The sequence below is a fragment of the Anabrus simplex genome, chromosome 13 (genome assembly GCF_040414725.1).
Source record: "Anabrus simplex isolate iqAnaSimp1 chromosome 13, ASM4041472v1, whole genome shotgun sequence".
In the NCBI taxonomy this organism is placed as follows: Eukaryota; Metazoa; Arthropoda; class Insecta; order Orthoptera; family Tettigoniidae; genus Anabrus; species Anabrus simplex.
In genome coordinates this window covers 85,904,107-85,930,253 of record NC_090277.1, presented here as the reverse complement: position 1 = coordinate 85,930,253, position 26,147 = coordinate 85,904,107, and the positions used below count along the sequence as shown (strand labels likewise).

The following is a 26,147-nucleotide window of genomic DNA, read 5'->3' as shown; positions in this document are numbered from 1 at the left end:
GTTTTTCTATATTCTTCCCTTTTCCTGTCTTAATCCATCTTTCTTTTTATTTGTTCCTTTCCTTTACCTATTCTTCTTCCTGACTTTTCCCAGCTACCTAGAGTCGGCACTCTGGATTTAGCCCAGTTTTATTGATGGTGAGATACAAAGGCGGATCAAATATAAAAGGGGTTTTATTTTTTTATTTAAATCATTTATTGAAAAACACAAGGCAATTACAATTTATTTTTCCATATAGTTTCCTGCTTTGGAAATGAATTTGTCCCAGCGTATGGGCACCTCATCATAAAAAGAACTGGGTCTTGTCACCAGCCAGTTGCGCACGAGGTCTTCCACACTCTCGTCATCTTCAAATCGTTGCCCTCCTAGAGCTTCTTTAAGCGGTCCAAACAAATGGAAATCGCAGGGCGATAATTCTGGGCTGGAAGGAGGAGGATCAACTGTAATCCAGTGCATTTCCTGTAGCTTGGAGACAGAGCTGCAGTATGGGTCCGCGCATTGTCGTGGAGGAGGATGACATGTCGAATCGGTTGGTCCCGTCTTTCGCGGCGATGTGCAACCCTTGCCTTGCTCAACAGCTCACAGTAGTAAGCAGCATTGATTTTGCATTGTTCATGCACATCGATCGTCGTCGATAATGTCTTGAACCGCAGAAATGTTTCGTCTGTAATGCTGGTGCGGGGATGGCGATCGTGTTGCTGATTTTCCACACGTTCTCGTCCTTCCTTGAACTTTTTATGCCAGGCAAACACATGCGTCCTTGACAATGTTTGATCACCGAAATGTGCCGTCAATCTCCGGCAAATTTCCGCCGCTGTAACTCCTTCACAAGCAGGAAATTTTATAATTATGCGTTGTGCAGTGGAGGGGTGCACCTATTGCTCCGACATCGTGAGCGTTACTGGTAAAATGGCGGGAAATATCTAACAGTATGCTCTCCCCACTCCTAACGGTCTCGCCTAAGCATAGCAGAAGTGCGGGGCCACTCCTACCAGCTGTTGATGTTCAGGAACAAAAATCCTGTTTATGTTTGATTGACCTTCGTAGTAATAATTCTGATGCAAGACTTTGCCAGGATGTTGGTAGGGGAGTCTGGAGAAGGGCTTTGCATGCGCGAACGATGGTGGAGAGTTGGGCTGCTTCGGTATGCCGTTAGTGAGCAAGAGGTGCACGCATTTGTTGCACAACACATCATTATCAAATTCCTCGCAAAAGGGGGCACCAAACCTTCCAAAATTTTGGGACGGCTCTGCGCACATTTTGGTGAAGAAACACTTTTGTAGACTAGTATCAGTGGGCTAAAAAATTTGTGGCATGAAGAGAAGCTGTGGAAAATGAAACTCATTCAAAGAGACTGCGGACAAGCATCACTGCAGACGAGATTGTTGCCATTGGTGACATTATCGGCGAATAAAATGTTTGCATATTGTTTTAGCTGTATGAATAAGTTACAGAAGTGTTGAAACCATCTGAGATGAACTTCATTTCGGAAAATTGTCTGCCAGGTGGGTTCCCCGTCTCCTCAACCAGGAACAATAAACTTTAAGCAAGGAAGTTTGTCAGAGACTCCTGCATTGCTACAAGGAGGAAGGAGAGGATTTCTTACATTGTATTGTGACTTGTGATGAAACTTGTGTGCATCATTACACCCCAGAGTCAAAGCAAGCATGAAGTGGTGGCGAAGAGACGAAGCAGGTCCGGTCAAGGCCAAAACACTCGCATGCTGGAAAGGTGTTTGCAACCGTTTTTCTAGACTCCGTGGACGTTTTGCTGCTAGATTTTCTTCAGGAGCAAAGGACAATTAATGCAGCCTATTACTGTCGCCTTTTGGATGGAGCAAAAGCTGCGTTTCGCAACTAGAAATGCCGGCAACCGATCCGAAAGGTCATTCATCTCCATGACAATGTAAGGCTGCATACTGCTGCTTTAATGCGGGGAAAACTGAGGGAAATTCAGTGGATACCTCTGGAACACCCTCTGTACAGTCCAGATTTATCCCCCGGCGATTACTATTTGTTTGGACCACTCAAACGAGACCTAGCAAGACAGCGGTTTGATGATGATGTAAGTATAGAAGAGTTAGTGTGCAACTGGCTCTCCCTCTTCTTTCTATCAGGGCGGCATCAAAAACTTATCAATCCGATGGAGAAAATGCGTATCGAAGGCAGGACACTATGTAGAAAAGTGATCTCTAAATGTGTAGTTTTTCTGGTTGATGCAATAAATTAAAACAATTAATTCACGTTTCTATTTGATCCGCCCTCTTAGTAACCCTAAGAATAGCGGTCAAGAGGATTTGTCATGCTGACCCGGTGCCACTCCGTAATCTTCAGTAGGACATGAGGCGGAGCAGTGATCGCTTGGTAGACAAGGAGCAATCAAGACTGTAGCACAGTGGGATTTGTGTAGTTGTTTGTTTTATGTACTTAGTCCTGCTGAAGGTCACTAGCAGTTTTCTTACTAAACAGATTTTTTAATTACTTTCTTTGTTTCAGCTGATAGCAAATCTCAGGTCCAGAGAGCTCGTTACGAGGCTGCTAACTGGAAATACAAGAATGGATACGACATTCCTGCCGACGTCTTATGTCGTCGCATTGCTGACATCTCGCAAGTTTATACACAGAATGCAGAAATGCGACCCCTGGGTTGTAGTAAGTACAGTTTCTTCTCGTGGTATCTGTTTCAAACTTGTAGGAATGAGGATATGGGTTGGTCCTGTATCTTATGCTGGGCTGTTTTTCTCCTAGCTCCAGTTGTTTTGTAGTGGAGAGATTTTTTGGTATGAGAACATTGAACACTGAGTGACCTGGGGGGTTTAAGTTCCTGCCGTGCTGCACAAGCTTTATAGCAATGTAAGGAAGTAGAAATGATGCAGATCTTATGTGGAATTCATTTCAGAGGAGAGATGTGTTCCCGACAATGTCCAGGAACCCTGCCAGCCTCAGAAGTACGTTTACTTTATAACCTAACTAGCCGATGTACCCGTGCTTCGCTACGGGATTCTCAGAAAGACTGTCCTTGTGGTTTTTCTACCTGAAGTCGTCAGAAGGAATGTAGTGATTAAAAGCAATGCTATATAAAATACTCGATCAAATTAATAAACCGCACATTTTCTCACTTTTAACGAACAGTACTACGGTGCCGATCTAACAGTCCAAAGTTCCAGTGCTGCAATGACCAGACCGCAGACAGCCGTGAACACTTCTCTGCCATTATTCCGTTAAATATGCACACTGCTCATTCCAATCAGTGCCTCAGAGTAGGAATTGAATAGCTCAAATGCTATGATGAACCAGTTTGTTACGTATCAGTAGTTTCAGAAATTTATCTAACTCCCCAGCTACTTCCCGCCAATTTTCAGGCAGGCTGTTATGCTCGGTACGACCGGGTGAGTTGGCTGTGCGGTTAGGGCGCATAACTGTGAGCTTGGATCCAGGAGGTGGTGGGTTAGAACTCCACTGTCGACAGACCTGAAGATGGTTTTCCGTGGTCTCCAGTTTTCACACCAGGAAAATGCTGGGGCTGTAACGTAATTAACGTACGGGCTGCTTCCTTCCCACTCCTAGCCCTTTCGTATCCCATCGTCGCCATGAGTCCATTTAAAGATAAAAATTTCATTGTTCCGTATTGAAATTATTGATGTTAAAAATTAAATAATTGAAAAGGAGGTTCAACCTATTCAATACTTAAAAGAAAGAAATGCAGTAATCACATTCCTATTTAAATGGGACCGGTTTCGACCTTAGTCCAGGTCATCATCAGCCGTAAAAACATGTACAATGTTCATGAATATTGGAGGTCAGTTTCACACTCTGATAGGCACAAAGACACGACACCACATTCTGTCATGCACAAAGTCACAACACTATCAACTAATATACGAAGATCAAAAATAACTTGAAGTCGCAGACGAATAGATTTGTAGTAGAAAGCCGCCAGCTCCTGGTGATCAGCGCGGCACATTCAAGGTCATGCGCTGCGGTCGAACGCCAAAGTAGAGTGGAGTATGTTTTGAAGGTCCAGAATTTGTCACGGTTGCGGGAAGTTAAGTACGTATATAAAAATATACTGATTTGCGTCGTATATTAGTTGATAGTGTTGTGACTTTGTGCATGACAGAATGTGGTGTCGTGTCTTTGTGCCTATCAGAGTGTGAAACTGACCTCCAATATTCATAAACATTGTACATGTTTTTACGGCTGATGATGACCTGGACTAAGGTCGAAACCGGTCCCATTTAAATAGGAATGTGATTACTGCATTTCTTTCTTTTAAGTATTGAATAGGTTGAACCTCCTTTTTAATTATTTAATTTTTAACGCCATGAGTCCAATCGTGTCGGCGCGACGTAGAGCAAATTTAAAAAAAAAAAAACGCGGTATACAGTAGTAATCCCATCTATCGCAGATGAATGGCAACAGAGACACAAAGCAAATCACAACAAAAAATGGTCAATGTAATGTTATTGTTGATCAATGTTATGAGCTTTCTGTATTGTAGGCCTTCACATTCAGTTTTCGTTCGACTCTGTAATATAAGGCCGTCTTATAAAATTAATTACAGCGTAGACTGTAGTTCCTTATTCCCCGACTTTACACACCGATTTTCATTAAATTCTGTTTACCCATTTTCTCGTGACGGTGCTGATATGATCTTAGCAACAAAAATCCATATTCATAAATATCTCCGTACCGAGCTCGATAGCTGCAGTCGCTTAAGTGCGGCCAGTATCCAGTAATAGGGAGATAGTGGGTTCGAGCCCCACTGTCGGTCGGCAGCCCTGAAGATGGTTTTCCGTGGTTTCCCATTTTCACAGCAGGCAAATGCCGGGGCTGCGCCTTGATTAAGGCCACGACCACTTCCTTCCACTTCCTAGGCCTTTCCTATCCCATTGTCGCCATAAAACATATCTGTGTCGGTGCGACGTAAAGCAGTAGCAAAAAATCTCCGTTATCATAGCCGGTACGGTCAAAATGTAAAAGACATAAATGATCGGAAATTTAATACTATGTAACTTTATTTATATAGTAATTGTCAATAAGACCACTAATAACACAAATATTCGAGAACTACATTTTGGGCCTTCCCCTAAACTACCATTTTGCTCAACGTGAATAAAGTTATTTATGGCCTAGATTGTAGTGGCTTATACCCTGACTTTGCATACCGATTTTATTTGCGATGGGACAACTAATAAATATTTGAGATTTAAATTTTATGCCTTCCCCTAAACTACCATTTCTTTCAGAGTGAATAAGATTATTTATAGTTTATATTGTAGCGACTTATTTTAGAACTTTACATACCGGTTTTCATTAAGATAAGACCACTAGACAGACAGAAATTACGGAAAATTAAAAAATGCATTTCCTTGTTACTATGGACATGACTGATACAGAAATACCATCCTTTTTAAATTTTGAGCAATGTACAGACAAAACTCTTATTTTATATATATAGATGTAGTCTAGCACACGACATTCTCCATTGCTAAAGTAGCTACTAGCATTGCTATTGGCCAACGAAAAATGGAATGTGGCGTCATTCCCAGCAACGATGAGAATTACGTTCCGTTACCAAATCCTGCAGAATGAAAGCACAAATAAATGGAATGTGTAAAGGAAACAATGTACAATACATAATACCAACCAGAAATAAAAATGAAGCTTTTCATCTCTAGCCCAAATAGAATGCACTGCTATCGCCCTAGACCAATGCCATGAAAACAGTGGTCCAGGGACCCACTAGCTGGCAAAAAAGAAAAATTGGTAAATTAATTCATCTTTTCACCACTAGTCCACATAGAATGCATTGCTATCACCCTAGGCACCAGCCAGGAGGACTATCTTTGCACTTTGCATATCCAGATCAATTTCTGGCATGAGAACAGTGGCCCCACTCCCTTTGAGAGGCCTTTTTTTCTATGGCTGCAGTGCATACTGTTTTCACAGCAAGGAAAAAGTTCATTTAGTGCTTGTCTTAGTTCCTAAGTAGACAGGTTGGCAGCCTTGTGCACCACACTGTAACGTCGCCTGCGAGAAGGAGCACAGTGACTTTGTGTATGGTTCTGTCCTCCTTTCTAGCTTTGTATCTTCATAGATGGTCCGATATTTCATCAAATGCAATATCTCTCAGGGAAGGCAGTCAGTCAAATGGCTCGCTCTGTTATGAAATTGTGTTGGCTGCAGAGTGATTTGTCTCTTGTTTTGAAAGTCTTTGAGAAATGAGTGACAACTTGCAGCCAGTTACATGGCTAGAGCATTTTAATTTCTTGTATCTTTAATCATTTCTGAGTACTGGGAAGCAACATGGGTGACAATTTTGTTAACAATTCCAAAATTGAACACTCAATTTTCAAAGTGAAAAGTGTGGCAGGTGTAACTATGGTTGTGTTGGTGCTAGTGGTGATGGTGATTTTTTGTAGGGGAAGTACATCTAGGCAACCTCCCTCTATTAACACTAATCAGAGAGAAAAAAATGGAAGGGATCAGACACTTCAAAAAATGAAGGTATCGGCAAAGAAAGACAAGGGCCACGAAGGAAGCTGATGGTGTAGGGTTGGTAAAGAACAAGAGTTGACCTAGGGAGGTCGAATAGGATAGGTGAACGTGAGGAGCCTGGCACAAGTGGAAGCAATGCCAATATTCAGCTAAGGGCCCCGTGGTCACCGACCTATGCTCCCAAGTTAAAAGCTCATGAGGCCCCTTTTAGTCACCTCTTACAACAGTTAGGGGATACTGTGGGTGTTATTCTACTGTCCCCACCCACAGGGGGATTGTGTGTGTTGTAATGTGTTGATTTTTAGAAGTCAGTACTTCTAAGCTTTAAAATGCCATGTTTTAAAAGTAAGCTATCTTGAAAATTCTATTCCTGTGCTAAAAGAATGAATACATTCTTTAATCCAAAGATTGTGTTTATTCATTTTATCATAATTTCATGTGATTATAATATTTTTGTTTCTTTTGCCATCCTCTTATAGAAGAGTCCTTTATCTTCCTGTTGGTGTAAAACAGGTGTATATCAGGATTAAGTGTATGTTCAGACATCGTTTCCTGTTATCCAGTTGGCTGGGAGAAAATAATTGCAGCACTTGAAAGTTAACCCTCCAGCAGTTCTATAGTTACTCTGATGACGTAGCATTCTTCTTGTATGACATGATAAAATTTATTATTTACAGGAGATTTGTAAGACTGTCTTTCTTTTTTCTAATTTTCAGGCATGATCTTGATCGCTTATGATCAGGAGCATGGTCCTTGCGTGTTCAAGACAGACCCTGCTGGCTATTTCTGTGGCTATCGTGCTATTAGTGTCGGTGCCAAACAGACCGAAGCGAATGGCTATCTTGAGAAGAAGTACAAGAAGAAGCAGGACTACTCTTGTGAAGAAGCCATTCAGGTTTGTACTCATTATTTACCTGTGGACAATGCGTCATATGTCTTTTCTACATCTAGAAAAGTCATTACCTTGTCTTTTCCATATTCCCAATACATTTGACATAATGTAAATATTCGGATGCAGGCAAAGGTTTGGACCATGTAGCATTTATCTTTCTGACCTTATAAGTTGACACTTTCCGTTTATTTTATAAGAGAGCGTTTAATACAGAGAAGATATTCTATCATGATTTTCTTTTCTTCTAGTTGGCGATAACTTGCCTGTCCACTGTGCTGTCCGTTGATTTCAAGCCATCCGAAATCGAAGTTGGCATTGTATCAAAAAGTGATCCTAACTTTAGGTGAGTATGATTTATTAGATATGATAGCATACTTAGTTTTTGTTATTGTATGACTTTTTATTTCTTCCAACTCTGCAATGTTAACTTTTTGCACTCATATGTCGAATTGGGCTCGACATTAAAATATTGCACTTGCGCTCCGATGTCGAGTCCCACTTGACATGACAGTAGCTTGTACTTGCAGTGTTCGTATGACGACTGTGCTCTGTTCCAGAAAACTACCTAATAGTCTTCGAGAGAAGATTTTCCCCGTTTACTATAGTTCGTGGGAATTGTTATGGCATTGTAACCTCTGTTATTCTCAAATGTTATGAAAGCTGACTGATAAAGATTGAATGTAAACATGGCTTCTGCTTCATCTTTGCTCAATGAAGTTGATATTTTAGAACAGTTAGAGGACAGTGATAGTGAAGTTGATGAAGCAATAACTGACTTGATTTAATAGTCAATAATATAACTGAACGTGAACAGAGTGATAATGGAAATTAAACTGGAGGTGGTGGTGCTCCTCCAAATACACGGCACGAGTGGAGAGCTTGCAATCCTGATTTACCTGCGTTCTCATTAAACAGGACATGTATATAAGGTATCTCGAAGGAACAATCCTTCCACGCTAAGAGTGTAAATATATTTCATATAACATACTGTAGTTATATTTGTGTTAGACTGAACAATATTTCTACGTCAGTGACGCTCACAGTTCATGGGCTAAGCAGTAAAAAAATTAAATGTGGATATGACCATTAATATAGTTTGTATGGTAAATGTGTCAGATATAAAAAGTTGGACAATGGATTTGGTATAAGACTTGATGTTGACTGCAGTTTTTAGATAGAACTAATATTTCCAGAGATATTTGTAGGTTTGTGAAAAATGTATTAATTGGTAAAATGTCCTTTATTTCTCCTGGTTCGTTAAAAATATATGAAAACTGAGCAAGTGGCTGCGTGGTTTGGTTCACGTAGCTATCGGCTTGCATTCGGGAGATAGTGCGTTTGAGCCCTGCTATCAGCAGGTCTGAAAATGGTTTTCCATTGTTTCCCATTTTCACACAAGACAAATGCTGGGGCCATACCTGCCAACCCTTCCGATTTACCTGGAAACTTTCCGGTTTTTAACTCTTCTTCCGATTTTCCAATTTATTTTTACTTCTTCCGATTTTTTTTACTAATATAACCTATGGTACGGCCAATACTCTTCCCCTAGGATAAAGGATAAATTCTTATGTGCTTGTGTAATTTACAAAACCTCATTTTCAAGCGTATTTATTTGACACTTTATTTCGTGAGTGTTTTGTCCGTCGCCTTCGTGTATCGTATTTTCCACTCGCCACAGCAGCGTGTGCGTTTGATACAGGACGGCGATCGTCCTGCAAGCAAGAGGCTAGCGCGCACTAACGACTCTGTGAATCGGGACGAAAGAATGAGTTCGTTATTGTGTTGTTCGCACGCTGTTAACATAGTTTCTGTGCGTAGTTTCGTCGGAGTTGTAGGTCACGTGTTTTTTCTTGCATTTCCATGCTTTCCCCCTCTGTAAAAGTTGTATGTTAATAATGTCTGGGACATATTGAATTGTTTTGTATGTGGTAGTTTCTCGTATTTTAGTGCATAATTTTAATGAGTTGAATGTTTTTAAGGGGGTTGTGTCGGTGACAGTTTCTGGCATTTTCTTTTCTCCTTATGGCCAAAAAATATAACAAATGTTATCTCCAAGTGTTCAGAGATAAATATAAATTTCCGTTCATTTTACCGTCTGATAAATGAAATTACCGTATTTTCTCGCGTAATTTATGCATCCCAGTATTTTTGGGTCCAAATTGGAGAGAAAAAAATGTTCACATATTTGACGCACCCACAACTTCGAACATCCATCACTCGGCTCCGGATGCATTTCGAAATAAAGATGTCAACTACTCAAGTAGCAGGCTTCCTATTGAGAAAGTGGGCATTCCAAACACAGGGCAGCGTGCTGTTATTAGCCGTCGGGGAATCCCACTGCACTAGTTTTACGAGCATTTCATGTACGGTACGGGTTTGTCATTCCACAGTACTGGAGCAATACTGCATCATACAAACTCGCGGTGATCAGTTACGCCGAAACATATGGGAATAGAGCAGCGGGCAGCAAGTATTCAGTGTCCAAATGAAACGTGCGCTATCGCGGTAACAGAAGTGCACTTAAAGCGGCCAACAAGTCTTGCAAAGCATTTCGCGGACCAAAAAGTGGAAGTTTCCGCTTAAATATATAATTTTGTTACTACTCAATGTTGGATAAGCCGTTTCTCACGAAATGCTGTATTTTAAAGAATGAGAAATAGCCGCGACACATGGAATCAGTGTCTCGGATTTGAAGGTTAGCCGAGGCTTGATTAATTTTATGAAGAGAAATGGACTTTCTCTTCGACGAAGAACAACATTATGCCAAACAATGACGAATGATTTCAACCATTTTCATCGCTTTGTGATTGAGAAGCATAAAGTTAAGGAATATTTGATATAACAACTGCAGGTCAGACGCTAATCAGTTTCCATATGCCACAGAGTTGAGCAATCGATAAGAAAGGAACATACAGTGTTATCGTACGCGCTACCAGAAGCAAAACACAACGATGTACCGGTACTGCAATGCTTGCGGTAACAGCTGATGCCAGAAAGCTTGCACCTTACATTGTTCTAAAACGAAAAACAATGCCTGAAGCAAAATTTCCGCGAGTGATCCACGTTCGTATTCAAGACAGGGGGTGGATGGACACATCACTCGTACAAGTTCGGATACGAACGGTTTGGGGTAATGTAGCAGGGTCCCTCCTTCAATGCCCGGCCCTTCTCGTGTTGGACAGTTTTTTTTTTTTTTTTGCCGGTGTGTCATTCAGCAGGTCGTGTCGTCATCTCGTAATGAGAAGAATATTTTTTAGTGTCGGTTCTTCAAACCCACGTGTCTAACTTACCTGATGTACCCTATTTGACTTTTCAGAAAAAATCTTATGCCAGAATTTTACGCCAAATGACGATAACCCCAAATGAGTTGAACCAGTTGTGTTTATATTATATTTGATGTATCTTTTAAATGTAAATAATTTGTAAAGGTCTGAATTTCCTGAATAATTTACGCATCCAAAGTTTTCGCCTGTATTTTTTGTCAAAAAAGTGCGTTGATTACGCGAGATTTTACGGTATTATGCATTTTGTTGTGTGTGTCGGTGTGACTTAAATATTATTATTCATATGTGTCATAAATGAGAGTGATTAGGTACATTTTTTTTTGCAAATATTTTTATGTTTTCTTAGTTTAAGATTTGAAATTTAATGGTCAATTCGCATTGTAACTGTAGATATGTATGCCTTTTATCCTGACCTTTTTTCACGTAGACTGTGGTGGAATATATGTTATAAAATCCAAGAATTAAATAATCTTCCTATTTTTGGTTTCTAAAAGTTGGCAGGTATGTGGGGCTGTTCCTTAATTAAGGACACAGTTGCTTCCTTCCCACTCGTATCCCATCGTGACCAGAGTGTTAGTGTGATGTTAAGCAAATTGTAAAATTAAAAACCACTTGAAACATTCAAACTCAGGAATCATATTGTGCACAATGTTCTTTATGCAGTTATTTGATACGGTTGAATATTATTGCAACATTTTAGTGTTTCATGTTTTGATTCCTTTAATATTGCTCCCGCACACTATACTAGTAAAAAAATATGCTGTCCTCATTTCACGACGAAAGCTCTGGGGGGAGGAGTCTGTCCTGGTGAAGTGCGGGGAGAGAGACTGGCAGGAAATTGCTCCATGGACTGATATTGGCAGGGCATGTTGTCCAACTAGCATAAGATTATTGGCACTTTGAGTGAGTGAGTGAGTGAGGATACCCTAAACTGCAGTTAACCGGTGGCTGAAGGGATGATGCTTGGAATCCTACCAGCTGCACATTATGTTCATCCTATTACAAACAGGAGGATTTTCAAAGAAAGTCTTACTCTGAGAAGCCCACTTTTTGTGCGGTTGAGTGTACAACTTGGCAAAGGGTCTAAAAGAATGCAAATTTGCATAATAAATAGTGGAGCAGTACAGTACATTTTTGTTTAAGCTGAACATTAAACAACGTATACAGTAAAACCCCTATTTAACGTTTTTACAGGGACTGAGGTATGAGCGATGCTAGTAATGCCATTCCTTACGCAGCCAGTCCCTGCTATGAATGGTGTGAAAATATTGATCATAGGGTCGGTTGGTGCATGCATTTCAGTGGGCTTGGCAGACTGATATGTAATAGCAACTTCTGGCTCGGTGAGGAAAGCAACGGGAAACTACCTCACTCCTCATTCCCCTAGTACGCCTCTTCAGTGATGCCTAGGCCATCTATGACAGCTCATGGCGGAACTGTTGAGGATTCAACCAGCCTTGGGGCTGATGACTAAACATACATACAGGGACCTGATGTGTACCATCATAATTATATTATTTATACAGACAGGAATAAAACAAGGAGATTTCTACCCTACACACTGTACTGTAGTTACGGTTTGTGCTTCATTTTGACAGATTTTTGTCAGTGAATGCAAAACTGTTTCGGTTTAAGATTGTTCTTGTAACGTTATACATGATTTTCCATAAAAGTAGGGAAAGGTACCAAACTCGCACAAAAAACGCATTGAAATTGGTATGAAACAGCAATCGGTAGTTTAAACATTTTCGCGGATGTTTTCCAAGCAGCGGCTTATTCATTAGTACGCATTTTCTTATTCCAATAGTCTGAATATGCATATTTAGTTTCATTCTTAAAAATTGTAATAGCATCAGTTCAGAGGCTTGTGGCAAACATTTCAATTTTTTTATTTCAAACGGCGTCACCTAACCGAGTTTTACCACGCACGTATTATGAAAACGTATTTCAAGCTCCCTGTAGAATAATGATAACCTTTTCACTATAAATTTACTCGAGAACAGCCTTTTATAAATTGAAGAGGACGTGAAAGAACATTACCTAACCTGTGAAATTAGTTATGCACACCACTGTATCTTGACAAGTAGATGTATCACGTTCTTATTTTATTTCAGTACATAGTATTAAAATTAAGCAGTCGTTTACTTCAGCCTTTATTTCTGAGGAGTTAACTGCCGGCATTGCACTTATTCCAAAAACATATTATTCCGATATGTCGTAGGTACGACATTGTAATTGGTGTAAAACCTTCAATTACTGTATTTACCCGAAGAATGCCCGCACCCTCGTTTTAGGAAGGCTCATTATGAAAAAAAAAAATGAATTGAACTAAAATCCCTTCCATCGAAAGAGTAACGTAGGCATAAACAAACATTTTGTATCACTCCGCGAGGTCCACGTGGTCATTACGCAAATATAAACATGTAAATTTACGGATTTAGCTGCTTTGCCTGAGATGATAAAAATACATTATCACTGCTATGAAATATATTTTCCATGAAAATGAGCAAGTAGGCCTACTTACGTGACAGGTATTTCATTAATCTGAACCTGCAATAGGCTTGATTCCCTGTAGATGGGAAGATTTGTCTCTTGCATCATTAGAATCCTCTCCTAAATTACTTACAAATTTGTTACACACCACATCTAAAAATACTTCACACGCAGTCTCTTCTTATTTGGTGGTGGATACTTTGTTTTTTTACCGGGCGAGTTGGCCGTGCTCGTAGAGGCGCGCAGCTTTGAGCTTGCATCCGGGAGATAGTAGGTTCGAATCCCACTGTCGGCAGCCCTGAAAATGGTTTTCCGTGGTTTCCCATTTTCACACCAGGCAAATGCTGGGGCTGTACCTTAATTAAGGCCACAGCCGCTTCCTTCCAACTCCCAGGCCTATCCTATCCCATCGTCGCCATAAGACCTATCTGTGTCGTTGCGACATAAAGCCCCTAGCAAAAAAAAAAGATACTTTGTTTCGTGCAATGTAAACACTTGAAACAGATACACTGGCGCATTGTCCAGCTTCATGGCTAAATGGTTAGCGTGCTGGCCTTTGGCCACAGGGGTCCCGGGTTCGATTCCCGGTAGGATCGGGAATTTTAACTATCATTGGTTAATTTCGCTGGCACGAGGGCTGGGTGTATGTCGTCTTCATCATAATTTCTTCTTCATCATGACGCGCAGGTCGCCTACGGGTGTCAAATCAAAAGTCCTGCACCTGGCGAGCTGAATATGTCCTTGGACACTCCTGGCACTAAAAGCCAACGCCACTTCATTTACTGGCGCATTCCGATGTTCGTCTAAAACACTTCTCACGCGTAGCGGAAAAAGAAACGAGTGAGCAGTTTATTTTCGTAGTATTTACTGTCTGCAGTAATATAATCGTGGTGAAATTTTCGACTTATCCATTCAACATTGAAGGATTGGACGATAACGTTGATGATCTTCGCAATATTTTAAACGTAGAAGACGTAACACCATTTAGGGGTTATGGAGGCTAGACATCTTTGTAAAGTAAAACACTTTTAAAGAGACTGAATGACAATGAATAACTATAAAAGAAATGATGGTTGGGCAAATTTTTGTGTACTAATGTGTTGCTGCTTAACAGACTTTTGAAATTACGAGTTTAATATACATTATCTGTCTCTAGAATGATCTTTGTCAAATTTTAGTATAAAAAGGGACACATTCCTTGACATAAAAAATGGTATAACTTGAAAACCGTACGTAATATGATTTCCATACTTTTTTAGTTTAATACGCAGATATATGGTGTATAAATGCCTAATAGAAACTTTTGATCAAACCTTTCTTTTAGCTACAAAACGGTTTTTTCTTTCTCCTAAAAAGTATTTTGGAATGTGTACACTTTTCAACACACTGATTCAATTACAATTGCTTATGTTTTCCGTACTATCCCAGTTAGGAGTTCTCGATCTTTTCTTAAGCTTTTCCATTTCTTTCGTGGCGTTCATCACACAAGCAAGCTGAAGAAATGTTGATATCAATATAAGCCAATTTCCAGTTGTCTCACTTTGTGTTACCACTGCCTTTTCGATATGTGGTGCTACTGCGCGACTTTCCGGAAAGTTTTGCTCGTAGATAACAAGCAGAAGCGATCATAAAGGCGGTGAATGTGCGAAATATGTCACTGAACTGCAGGAAGAGATTCCTATGACTTGGAACAACTGTATATGTGCTGTATAGTAGTACAATGCGTATACCATGTTTATTAGTAAGAAAAATATACAATGCATATACAGGGTTTATTCACTGTATAACTATTCAAGTCTTAAACAGCTGTATAAGGACTTTTCATTAGTAAGACGGTTACTGCACAGTAACACGACCGGTGGTGGATAATTCTTTTTGTGCAATGTAAGCACTTGAAATAGACACACCGGCGAAATCTGATGTTTGTTTTGCAATACAGTAAAACTTCGTTAATTCGAAGTCTTTGTAATACACAAATCGGACTTTCAATTACGTGATTTCGAATTAACAGCCATCTTGTAGTTCAGAAATGCCAACCCTCGCCAGTTTTTGCGGATTCTGCTTTTCCGCGTACTGCCTGCTACGTGATAAAGTCTGAATTGTTTTCTGTTTAAATATGACATATGGGGACAGTTTTCTTCCATCTACGGTTGCACAAAGCATAACTGTACACTCAGCATCGAAAACTACGTGAGCCAGGGACAATCTCTTAGGGACCATTCACTCCTCAACCAACACAAGGCGCTCACCTATTTCACGTTTTTCACCTAGGGGATCTTTTAGTTCCCTGTTCGAAGATCATTGACAGTATGTATTGAATAACACTACGATGAAATATAACGCGAGGGAATCTCTTAAAGCCGTTTCACGCTAACCTGGCGACGCTTTATCCATCTATACAATTCGTTTTTCAACCAACACATGTTGATCTTAAGACATCTATAACAAGACAGCAGTCCACAATAGTTCATTTTTATTGTGTTTAATGCCATCGTACGAGGATTATGCTCATCGCTCCGTACGAATAATCATCCACAGCAACGTATCATTAATATTTCATATCATTCACCTACACTTCAGCTATTTTAATGGTCACTAAATGTTTTAATAGACATATTATATTCTTACTGATCATTTTTTAAATTGTTTTAATTAGTTTTATTGTATTAATAGACATTTTTACATTATATGTACTGGGATCAGGGCCCTGACCTACCTTGAACTAGGTTATTCTGGCCGATGATGCTCACAAAGCATGAGCGAAACATGTCGTAATTTTAATATCTGTTAATGGTTTTATCCTAAATATAAAGGATTACTATGTATTGGAAAGGTGGTTTTTATTATTGTAACAACTTCTTATTGTGCTGTATACAGTCGAAACTGGTTAAGATGTCCATCTCTCGTGCATTTTCCTGGTTATTTCACCATTATTCCAAACACCCAGGTCATGTCCGATTAAATACATGCTAAAGAAACCTGGATAGCACATTTACGTTACCCTTTAGTACGTTCATAACTTCCACCATAAGAAATTTAAAGCAGCGCTCCTGGCCACATTGCGTGCACAACGGGCCAACGGCAACTGGCCTGAGTAAGGATAGCGTAGTTGCGTGTCGATCTACAGTTGCAGGGAGTACAGGCCAGTTCTTGCTATGTTTGTTTGGATCGCACAACAGTAGCTCGTCTGATGTGTTAGTGCTTAATTTTATGTTCGTAAGCAAATTGTATAACAACGTAAATTAGGCCTACTGTACTTGTATATATATGTGACGTGTTAGTGCTTAATTTTACGCTCGTAAGTGAATTGTGTACTGTATATGTAAATTAGGCCTACTGTCTTACACACATTGGATTGCGGGACACTCAGTTATGGAGAAGAAGAAAGCTAGACAGTTTACAAATTATGAAAGAATTAAAGTTTATTGAGAAATCGTATGCTAATCCACACATAAAACGTATGCAAATTGCCCAGATGTTGGACATTCCTACGATAACTTTAAACAATTGTAAGTGACATGTATAGTTCGTGTCTCTAAGAAAGTTTTACCTAGATGTTTTACTATGTTGGTGTTCTTAAAATGTACTATTTCTTTATTTCATTAAATTTTTGAGAGCACTTGTTTCTTTGTTTTCATGGTAATTTTTTTTTTTTTTTTAGCACGTTCCCTCTTTATGACGTTATTTTCTTTCGGTCCCCACAAAAACGGCCTAAGCAGTTTTGGCTACTTCATTTTGTGTAATATTTACTTCTTATTAGGGATGAGAATTGCCTGCTGCCATTTCTTGATGGATACAGTACTTTCGTATCCATCTCTTGGCACAGGCCAGAGTTAAGTGTAGCTTTCACCGAAGTTCCAGTCTCATCCATGGCTGTGACAATATGGAAGCTGCTGGGGTATGGGTGGTGCTGAGTAATGACATTCAGAGCACGACTAGTGCATCTGAGTGTTATGAAAGCTGTTGCTCATAGGGTCAGTCGTGCTGTAATAGCACTTTCTGACCCAGTGAGGAAAGCAATGGCAAACTATCTCACTCCTCGTCTTGCCTAGTACGCCTCATTTTGGTGCTGCCATTGGTTTTTGCGGTTTCCTTATAACCGCATAACCTTTGGTGGTGCTATTTGAGAATCCAACCAGCCTCTGGGCTGATGACCTAACAGACAGACAGGGATGAGAAATATGAGAGCATGTCTCTGGAGGCTTGAAAGAACTTCTCAATGTCTTGCAAAGGAAATGTGTCTCGTGGACCTCTTGAGAAGACTTAAGTCCATCATGTCCTACACCAATGGCATTAATGTGCTGTGATGTCTCGATCATCTGCGCATATGGGAAGAAGGGAGGTAGAAAATCCAATTTACTTCAATCAGCCCGGGTGGGGGAGGATAACAGGATCTGTCATTTAGTTTGAGCCTTTGATTTGTGGTGGACGGAAAAGATCTTTACCTTTCTGATCTTAATTTATTGAATAGCAGCAAAACGTGCCCGTCATTGATGATGTCGCTGACTTCTGTTTTATCCTTTGTTGACATGTAATTTTTAAGCAGCAACCTTCGCTCACTTTGGTGTCCAGTCTGAATTAGTATAATCAGCTAACACTGTTTGGCCAGCGAGTGCTTTGGAACACATACTTCCATACAGAAAAGGCAAATTTTCTGGAGAACCATTAGAGTTAAAAATAAAATGCATGTAGCTTTTTATTTTTTTAAAGGAAAACTGAATTTTGAGTACGCTTGCTGGGTTTTGGAGTTGCTATTTGTTGATTATTTTGGGATAAAACACATACCAGTGCATTGAATATCTGGATATTAATGGCTGCCATCTAGAACTGAAGGATACGAAAAGGTGAAGGGCAAATGTGAGTAGGATATGGAAGCTAATGTGAAGAAGAGGTCAAGTTTTGTAAATTTAGATTAGGCTTGTATTTGAATATCTTAATTTTGTCCATACCAAATTTTAGCTCAATTGGTGCGGTAGTTTCGGTGTGATTCAGAGATAAATAATGAGATACCATCTCATTTTAAACTATTAAGCTTTTTTGTAGATTCGAGTTCCTTCCCTCATGTTTGTATTAACAATCATTCTCACTACTTTCATGTCTGTTACTTCTCACTTGTGAATAAGATGTCCTGAGTCCACCCAGTTTTCACTCCCATGCAGCAATCTCAGTTTGAAAACAAACCGATGCAAGGTTGTTTTCGTTCATTAGCCTGACAGGTGTTCGGAAACAATGTGTACCAGGTACACTCAACTCTCGATTTACCCTAATCGGATCAACAGCATTGCGGCTTAACCACGACATCAGAAGCCTAAAAATGCACGAGTTACAGTAATATAAGCACAACAAACAGTTACGCATGGGGCTGCCTTGGCAAATGTTCAGTCATTGCTGGAGTACATCGAGGGCCAGGAAGGTGCTCTCATCTCCGAAAAACTTGTATTTTAAGTGTTCTTTCAGTACACCTGTTCTATTTTTAACTGTTTGCAGGTTAACCACAATTTTACTCATCCGGGAAGTCTTAGTCTTGGTTGATTGGTCCAGACAAATGGTAGTCACAGGGCAATAAATTGGGACTGTACAGAGGATGTTCCAGAGGTGCCCAATGAATTTCTTCCAGTTTATCCCACGTTAATGCAGCAGTATTTGGTTTTCCATTGTTGTGGAGAAGAGTGACATTTTGGATCGGTTGCCGGCGTCGCTTGTTGCGATACACAGCTTTTGCTTCATTCAAAAGGCGACAGTAATAGGGTGCAGTAATTGTCCTTTGTTCTTGAAGAAAATCCACCAGCAAAACGCGCGCGGAGTACCAGAAAATGGTTGCTAGCACCTTTCCCGTAGGTGGGCTTGTTTTGGCCTCCACCGGACCTGCTTCGTTTCTTTGCCGCCACTCCATGTTTGCTTGCTTTGACTCTGGGATGTATTGATTCACCCAAGTTTCATCACAACCCACAGTATGACGCAAGAAATCCTCTCCTTCCTTCTCATAGTGACGCAGGAGTCTCTGGCAAACTTCCTGGCGTAAAGTTTTTGTTCCTGGTCGAGGAAACTAGGAACCCACCTGACAGACAATTTTCTGAAAAGGATGATGGTTTGAACACTTCTGTACCTTATTCCTATGGCTAAAACAATTTGCAAAGTTTTTATTCGACGATCTTGATCAATGATGTCACGAATGAGTACAGTGATGATGTCTTCAGTGATGCTTGTCTACGGTCTCCCTTCATGAGGTTCATTTTCCACAGCTTCTCTTCCTGCCACAAATTTTTTAGCCCACTTATACACTCGAGTCTGCGAAAGTGTTTCTTCTCCAAACGGTGCGCGGAGCTGTCTCAATATTTCGGTAGGTTTGGTGTCCTCTTTGCCAGAAACTTGTTAATGATGCATTGCGCAACAGACGTGTGCACCTCTTCCACACTCGTGGCATACTGAAGCAGCTCAGCTCTTCACCGTTGTTCGTGCGTACAAACCCCTTTCTCCAGACACCTCCACCAACATCCTGGCAAAGTCTCTGCCTCAGAATTATTACAAACAGCAATGGTACATTCAAATTCCCGTGTGTATTTCATCCACCTTCGTATATAATTTGATATCTTACAGTGTTGTCACTTTATCAGCTGCTGAAATTAGCCAGTCAGATCCCTTTGCGGGCGAATTCAAATGATATTTGCAAGACGGTCTTGCTGAATCTGTGCACAAGTCATAGAATGAAACTTTGCCAGCGGAGGGTTTGAAGGCAGAACTCGGAGCGTACAAGTTCGCACTATAGCAAGTACGCTATGGTGACGGTGGCCAAAACCAATGTTTGTTTGCGTTCAATGCCGATTTTTGGTCACAGCTCTCAAGCCGGTTTAACTTGTGCAGATTTTGTAACATTGCCTTGCAAAGCCAGTTTGAATTCACCTGAAAAGTGGTTTGATTGGTTGTCTTCAGCAGCTGATAAAATGACAGCAATGCAAGACATAAATTATCAGTATGATCAACGCTTATATAATCAGTTCACGTTGCTTCCAATCACCCTGTATGAAAAGATAAGCCAAAATCTGTAATTTATTCTGTATTTTAAATTGGGATTATTTTAAATCTCACTGGAATGTGCATGGTATCCTTATTTTCCAAATTTACGCAAGTTTGATGTACGAGAGGGTACCCAAAAATAACCGGAATAACATTGGTGTGGGCGAAGCTTGTGTAGTACGCATTTCTGCCGCTAGGCGTGTATAGCGCAACTCATTGCTAATTCAGTGTCGCCTGTGTTGTCGACCTAGCTTGTCTGTTCATCTGCAGCGATTGTCTTTGCTAATGTTATTTTGTTCTTGTTTCGTTTTTTATGGTGGCAAGTTTAAGTGAACAACATGCAAACCTTTCATTGAAAAGTTTTAAGAAGATTGCACAATAGTGTTCGTCAAAAAAGACCCGATTTGTAGCAGACAGGAGACTGGTTCGTCCACCACGACAATGCACTGCAGACACAGCCATCTCTGTTGGATAGTTTTTGGCTAAAAATGGCATTGTTCCACTTCCCCACGCCTGACCTGGCTACCTGCGACTTTTTCTTATTTCCACGCATGAAAAGGGGCATGAAAGAACGCCTGTTTGACAGCATTGAAGAAGTCAAGAAAAACACGAGGGAGGAGCTGTCAGCCATTTCTAAAGATGACTACAAAAATGGTTCGAACAGTGGAAGCACCGGCGGAACAAATGTATTACGGTAGTTGTAATGGAGAGTATTTTGAAGGGTATAAGGTTGTTTTGTAAAAAAAAAAATTGAAATATATCTGTTTTTGGTACCCCTTCATACTGTGGTTCGAAATTCTTTATCTTATTGTTTTAAAATAAAAATATAACAGAAGTTGTAAATTTCTCCCAGACTTTTGAGTAGCTTTGGAGCTTATAGTGCTCTTGAAATTTCCTGTTAGAAATCTATGGTCATTAAGGAAAGGTAAATTACTAAGGAATATTTTTGGTGTAGGAAACATCTGCATAGGCCAACTTATTTTCACCGCGCTCGGTAAACCACCGACCATTTCAGCTATCGCCTTCATGTCATTATCTTCACGTAACCATAACTGATCTGGGAGCAAGCTATTATGCAATTTTTTACAAACAATATGTTTTGATGAAGAGGTAGTTAGCAATGTAATGTACTATGTGTGTTGATCGGCACTGGAGTATAAGATTTGGTTCATATGGTTCTCAAAAAAATATAGATGGCTGCAAACTACAGCTCTACACATAATATTCTTCCTTTCAAATCGTTTCAGAGCTGTGTCAACTCAACAGCAGTGTGCACGTAATGGCGGCCGCGCGTTAACATTGACTAAACAACCGTGATTTACACCAACTGAACAGACCTAAGAGATGACACATAATATTTATGTACTAATTATTACGTAGTTGTATGCAAACCATTCTGAATGGCCTAGAAACCAAATAACCCAGCCAGCCATATTTTATTAGTTAAGGTTATATGTTGAACATTTTAATAAAATGAAAAACCTACTAATTTCAATCCACTACTTCCATCGTAAGGGATCTATCAGTATTATTATGGCTTTACTGATATGAAGTAGGAAGTATGAACTCAAATACAGTGAAATAAAAAAGGCAAAAGTTCAGTAACGACAACACTTTTTCAGCACAGACATCTAGGCACTATTGCACTGTCATTTGTTTCTTTCTCGCCAACTTCTCACGATGGTCGTGATCATGCGGTGTACAGGGCTGCCAACTCTTGACCTTAAGAACTAGCCGTATGTTGTTAGGTACGGCGGCGCTAGTTTTCATTTTATGAACTAGTGGATTGGTTTGGATTGTGACCGAGTAAAGGGGGGTCTGGGGACGTAAGCCCCCAGGTTAGGGTCGCGAAACGGCTGTTGGGTCCCTAGCATTTTGTGTATGGTTATAGCAGCGCATTCAAAAAGCCGAAGTGATGTATCATGCCGGCTAGTGACATAACCATTGGTTAGGTTAGGTTATTGAAAAAACCATTGGACTGTGATCGAGCATGGGGAGTCTGGGAGCATAAGCCCCCATGTTAGGGCTGCGGAGTGGCTGTTAGGCCCCTAGCATTCCACTCTGTGAGAGCAGCACATTCAACAACCTGAAGTAATTTATCATGCCTGCTAGCGACAAAGCTATTGTTCTCTGTTGTACCTTGTTTCCTAACAGATTGCATTTAGTTTTTTTATTGTGCATGGGTTGGTAGCGGAATGCATTTCGCTTGATTGCTGGGAGTGTCATCATATCCGATTGTTTCTCAGAGCAATGAATAATGGCGTCTGATAAATTATATTAGGTTATAAAAGAAAATATACTTCTGGGGAACAGCAGGTGGGTCGCTGGCTGTCGCAGTGAACACATTTCTCTTCCACATAAGATTTTTAACAGTTAAAATCCTTTATGATGCTATAAAACTTATAACTTATGCTGCACATACTGAATTTCTACCATAAAAAAATTATGTAAGTTCAAAACTGGTATTTAATTTTAAGATCTGATATTAGTGAAAAATGGCCAGTCCTGGAGGATTAAAATGTATGAAAGTGAGCAAGACCTCAATGTGTCAAACTATAAACTATGAAAAAAGTACAATTCAAAGGAATAACATTGCTTGGTTTTTAGTGATTTGTAAAAAAAAATCTTTTTAAGAGTTCTTAACCTGGTTTTTGTTCCATTTAATTTCTTTTTTTACAAATAATCAGATTGGCGATGAGTAACCATCACAAAGACCATACTCATAATTACACTACAATAGATCAAAATGTAAAAATTGTACAACGTGAACAAAAAGGTCCACTACTCAATATCTTTGTACATTAGTATGGATCAATACAAGAATCCAGCCCTTAATTAAAATGGAATAAATGAAAAAAAGAATGTAATGTAGGAAACTTTCATTCCAGTTATTTTTAGTTAAAAACAAGACCAGAAGGTTTCACAGTCATTACATTTGGTTCCATCTCCCACACTCCCTGCCCCATTTCCCCACTCCTCCTAACAACACGCCGTGTGTTTCGACTGCGAGATCACGTCAGGTTGAGAGCTGGACTCTGTAGTCAGAGAACACTAGTAATACAAGCGGGCATGTAACGCAAGTTCAATAACTTCAATAACAACTTATATTGTCAGCCTATGACTGAATACATTAATTCAGCAGTGTAAAGAAATCAGTTGAACTGCATCAGGAGACAATGGGAATATCGCGACAAAATGGCCTCCAGCTCAAAAACAGTTTTAACGACCACCACTTCACATTTTTAACTTTCGTCGTATGTTTTAAGGAAAAGCTTTATACCAAGTACTTCATATTGTGTGTCTAATGTTTTTAGTGTATTGTATATTTTACTGAGGATGACCCTACGCCAGGTCGAAACATGTTTATTTAAAATTTCATCTGAATTGGATGTAATGTTGAGTATTGACCAGGAGGATAATCAACACAATTTTGTATAATTTGCAAGAAGTTCAGCCGTCAATACAGATTTAACATGAGATTAATAGTCTGTAATAATCAGTTATGTTAATATTAATGACGAAGATCAGTATACAGTCCTCTCAAGGCAAGAAATTCTCTGAAGTTGTTGCACATGTGTTAGGACAGATCAACAAAAAATGTGATCATGTAAAACAACTCTAGTCCTGCATGCTTCGAAAGAGAAAGGTTTACAGGACGCAACTTGCACATGTGTTTCACTTGGACTCAAGGGTTTATGAGATTTGAGCAAAAATAATGTCCCACTTTATTGCACCTAGTTCAGGCAGCATTATTGCACGTTATTTGTTCAAATATTGCATGGAAGCTACAAACTATGAGCTTCAGAATCTGATTTCATTCTCATTTGTTGCAGAGTCCTTGGTGAACAAGAGTTGGACAAACACCTGACAGCTATTGCGGAGAAGGATTGAAGTGTGGTGCTAATATACTATTGTGTTTTAATTACAAGTGCTTGTATAACCTCATTTGGTATTAAACTTAACATAAACTGCTATGTTATTGGGCTTATCCTTATAAACTACTTCACTATGTACCTAGTCTCGCCGCAAATATTGTTGCATATTATAGTAACAATGTATGGAGCACCGATTGGAAAACTGTGCAAATTGGTCGTGCTGTTAGGGTTCCGCAGCTATGAACCTGCATCCTTTGTAAAGTGAAAACAGTCAATACAGAATGACATCCCTCTCTAGTGTGTTTCCCTGGTTATCACGTCATTATTCCGAAGCCGCAGTCCGTATCCTATTAAATAAATGTTAAAGAAACTTGGATAGCACAATTATATCACTTTTTAGTACTTTCTTAACTCCCACCATAAAAAAGTAAATTAGCATCCCCGGCCATATTGTGCATACTATGCGCAACACTGGCCTGAGTAAGGACTTGGTAGATAACTAATTTCACGGCCGTAGCGTGTTGGCTTACAGCTGCAGGGAGCGTCAGTCTCAAGCCAGTCTTTGATGTGGGCGTATGTTTCTTTGGATCGCGCAACAGTAGCTTGTGTGATGTGTTGTTATTTAAATTTAGGGTTCGTAAGTGAATTGTGTAACAACGTACATAAATTAAGCGTACTATACTTACGCATAGTGGTTTGAAGGTCTTCCGGTTAAGGAGAAAACGAAAGCTAGACAGTTTACAAGAGATGAAAAATTAAAGTTTGTTTGAGAAAGCAGATGCTAATCCATACATGAAATATGTGCAAATCGGGCAGATGTTCGACATTCCTATGGCAACTTTAAACGTAATTGTAAACTTGTATAGTTCGCATTTCTAAGAATGTTTTACTATGTTGGTATTCTTAAAATTCATTATTTCTTAATTCATTAATTATAATAGTACCAGGCGAGTTGGCCGTGCGGTTAGGACCGCACAGCTGTGAGCTTGCATCCGGGAGATAGTGGGTTCGAATCCCACTGTCGGCAGCCCTGAAGATGGTTTTCTGTGGCTGCACCTTAATTAAGGCCACGGCCACGTCCTTCCCATTCCTAGATCTTTCCTATCCCATCGTCGTCATAAGACCTATCTGTGTCGGTGCAACGTAAAGCAAATAACGAAATAATTATAATTGTAAACACTTGTTTCTTTGTTTTCATCATCATTATTTTTACGTTCTAACCTAATCTTATATTTAACAGTGTAATTGTTTTTCATTTTTTAGCACGTTCCTTCTTTATGACATTCTTTTGCCCGATCCCCACAAAAACGTTGTAAACCGTTTTGGCTGTACTGACCACAGTTTGTATTCTTGAGATTTTGACTGTCACAGGGCCAGTCAGCAACTGAAATTAAGCCTGAAACTTTTGTTTAGTCAGTCTCTGTAAGCATGGAATACTTTCTATAGAAAAATTTTGGTAGAAAGTGTGAAGTTCTGCATTCGGTCAGCAGAGGAGAGGCTGCAAGTGGTGGGATGACAGAAGCAGTGCAGGAGCAAACATGCAGGATGGGGCCCATGTTGCCCACTATCAGTTGGATGTGCAGGCCAGTCTAGTTTAAGTAAGATAAAAAGTGAATCACAAGTATTTTATTTGAAGTATTAGAATATATAACATATGCACTGGTTTTTTTTTTCAGTTGCTATAAAAGGTAACGCGAGTCTTTTATGCAAGGAAAAATTTGACACATTAAAACAGTCTTATGTGAAATAATTGATAACAGTATAGGAAACAAGAAGTGGACTACAAATGAGTCTACAATTGATCAATAACGAGCTTCAGCTATGTAATGAAATGTTGATGGTATACAGCGTACTGTAACATAAAACTGGAAATAAAGTATGGTAATAATTATTACTAAAATGTAACATTACCAACATTTTATTGCTGCTATTACAGTAAAAATTGCTGTGTAACTTGAATATTTCAACTTATTCATATTATTTGCAAACAACCAGTTCATCAACACAATCAATTAATTGCAGGTGTTACATCAATACTGGGTTATTAGCTGTTGATTGTCTTTTGTGTGTATTAAAAAAAACCAGTTGC

The 26,147-nt window shown here is 39.6% G+C and overlaps 1 protein-coding gene across 1 annotated transcript in view; it reads left to right on the top strand.

Annotated features, from left to right (window-relative positions):
* LOC136885032 (proteasome subunit alpha type-6) overlaps nucleotides 1–24,157 on the top strand; it is a 36,811-nt gene extending 12,654 nt beyond the window's left edge. The window contains exons 4-7 of the mRNA XM_067157417.2: nucleotides 2,496–2,651; nucleotides 7,217–7,395; nucleotides 7,641–7,735; nucleotides 24,017–24,157. Coding sequence (XP_067013518.1) covers nucleotides 2,496–2,651; nucleotides 7,217–7,395; nucleotides 7,641–7,735; nucleotides 24,017–24,074 — 488 coding nt within the window. The 3' untranslated portion in view covers nucleotides 24,075–24,157. The remainder of the gene's footprint in view (nucleotides 1–2,495; nucleotides 2,652–7,216; nucleotides 7,396–7,640; nucleotides 7,736–24,016) is intronic.
* The last annotated feature ends 1,990 nt before the right edge of the window (nucleotides 24,158–26,147 follow it).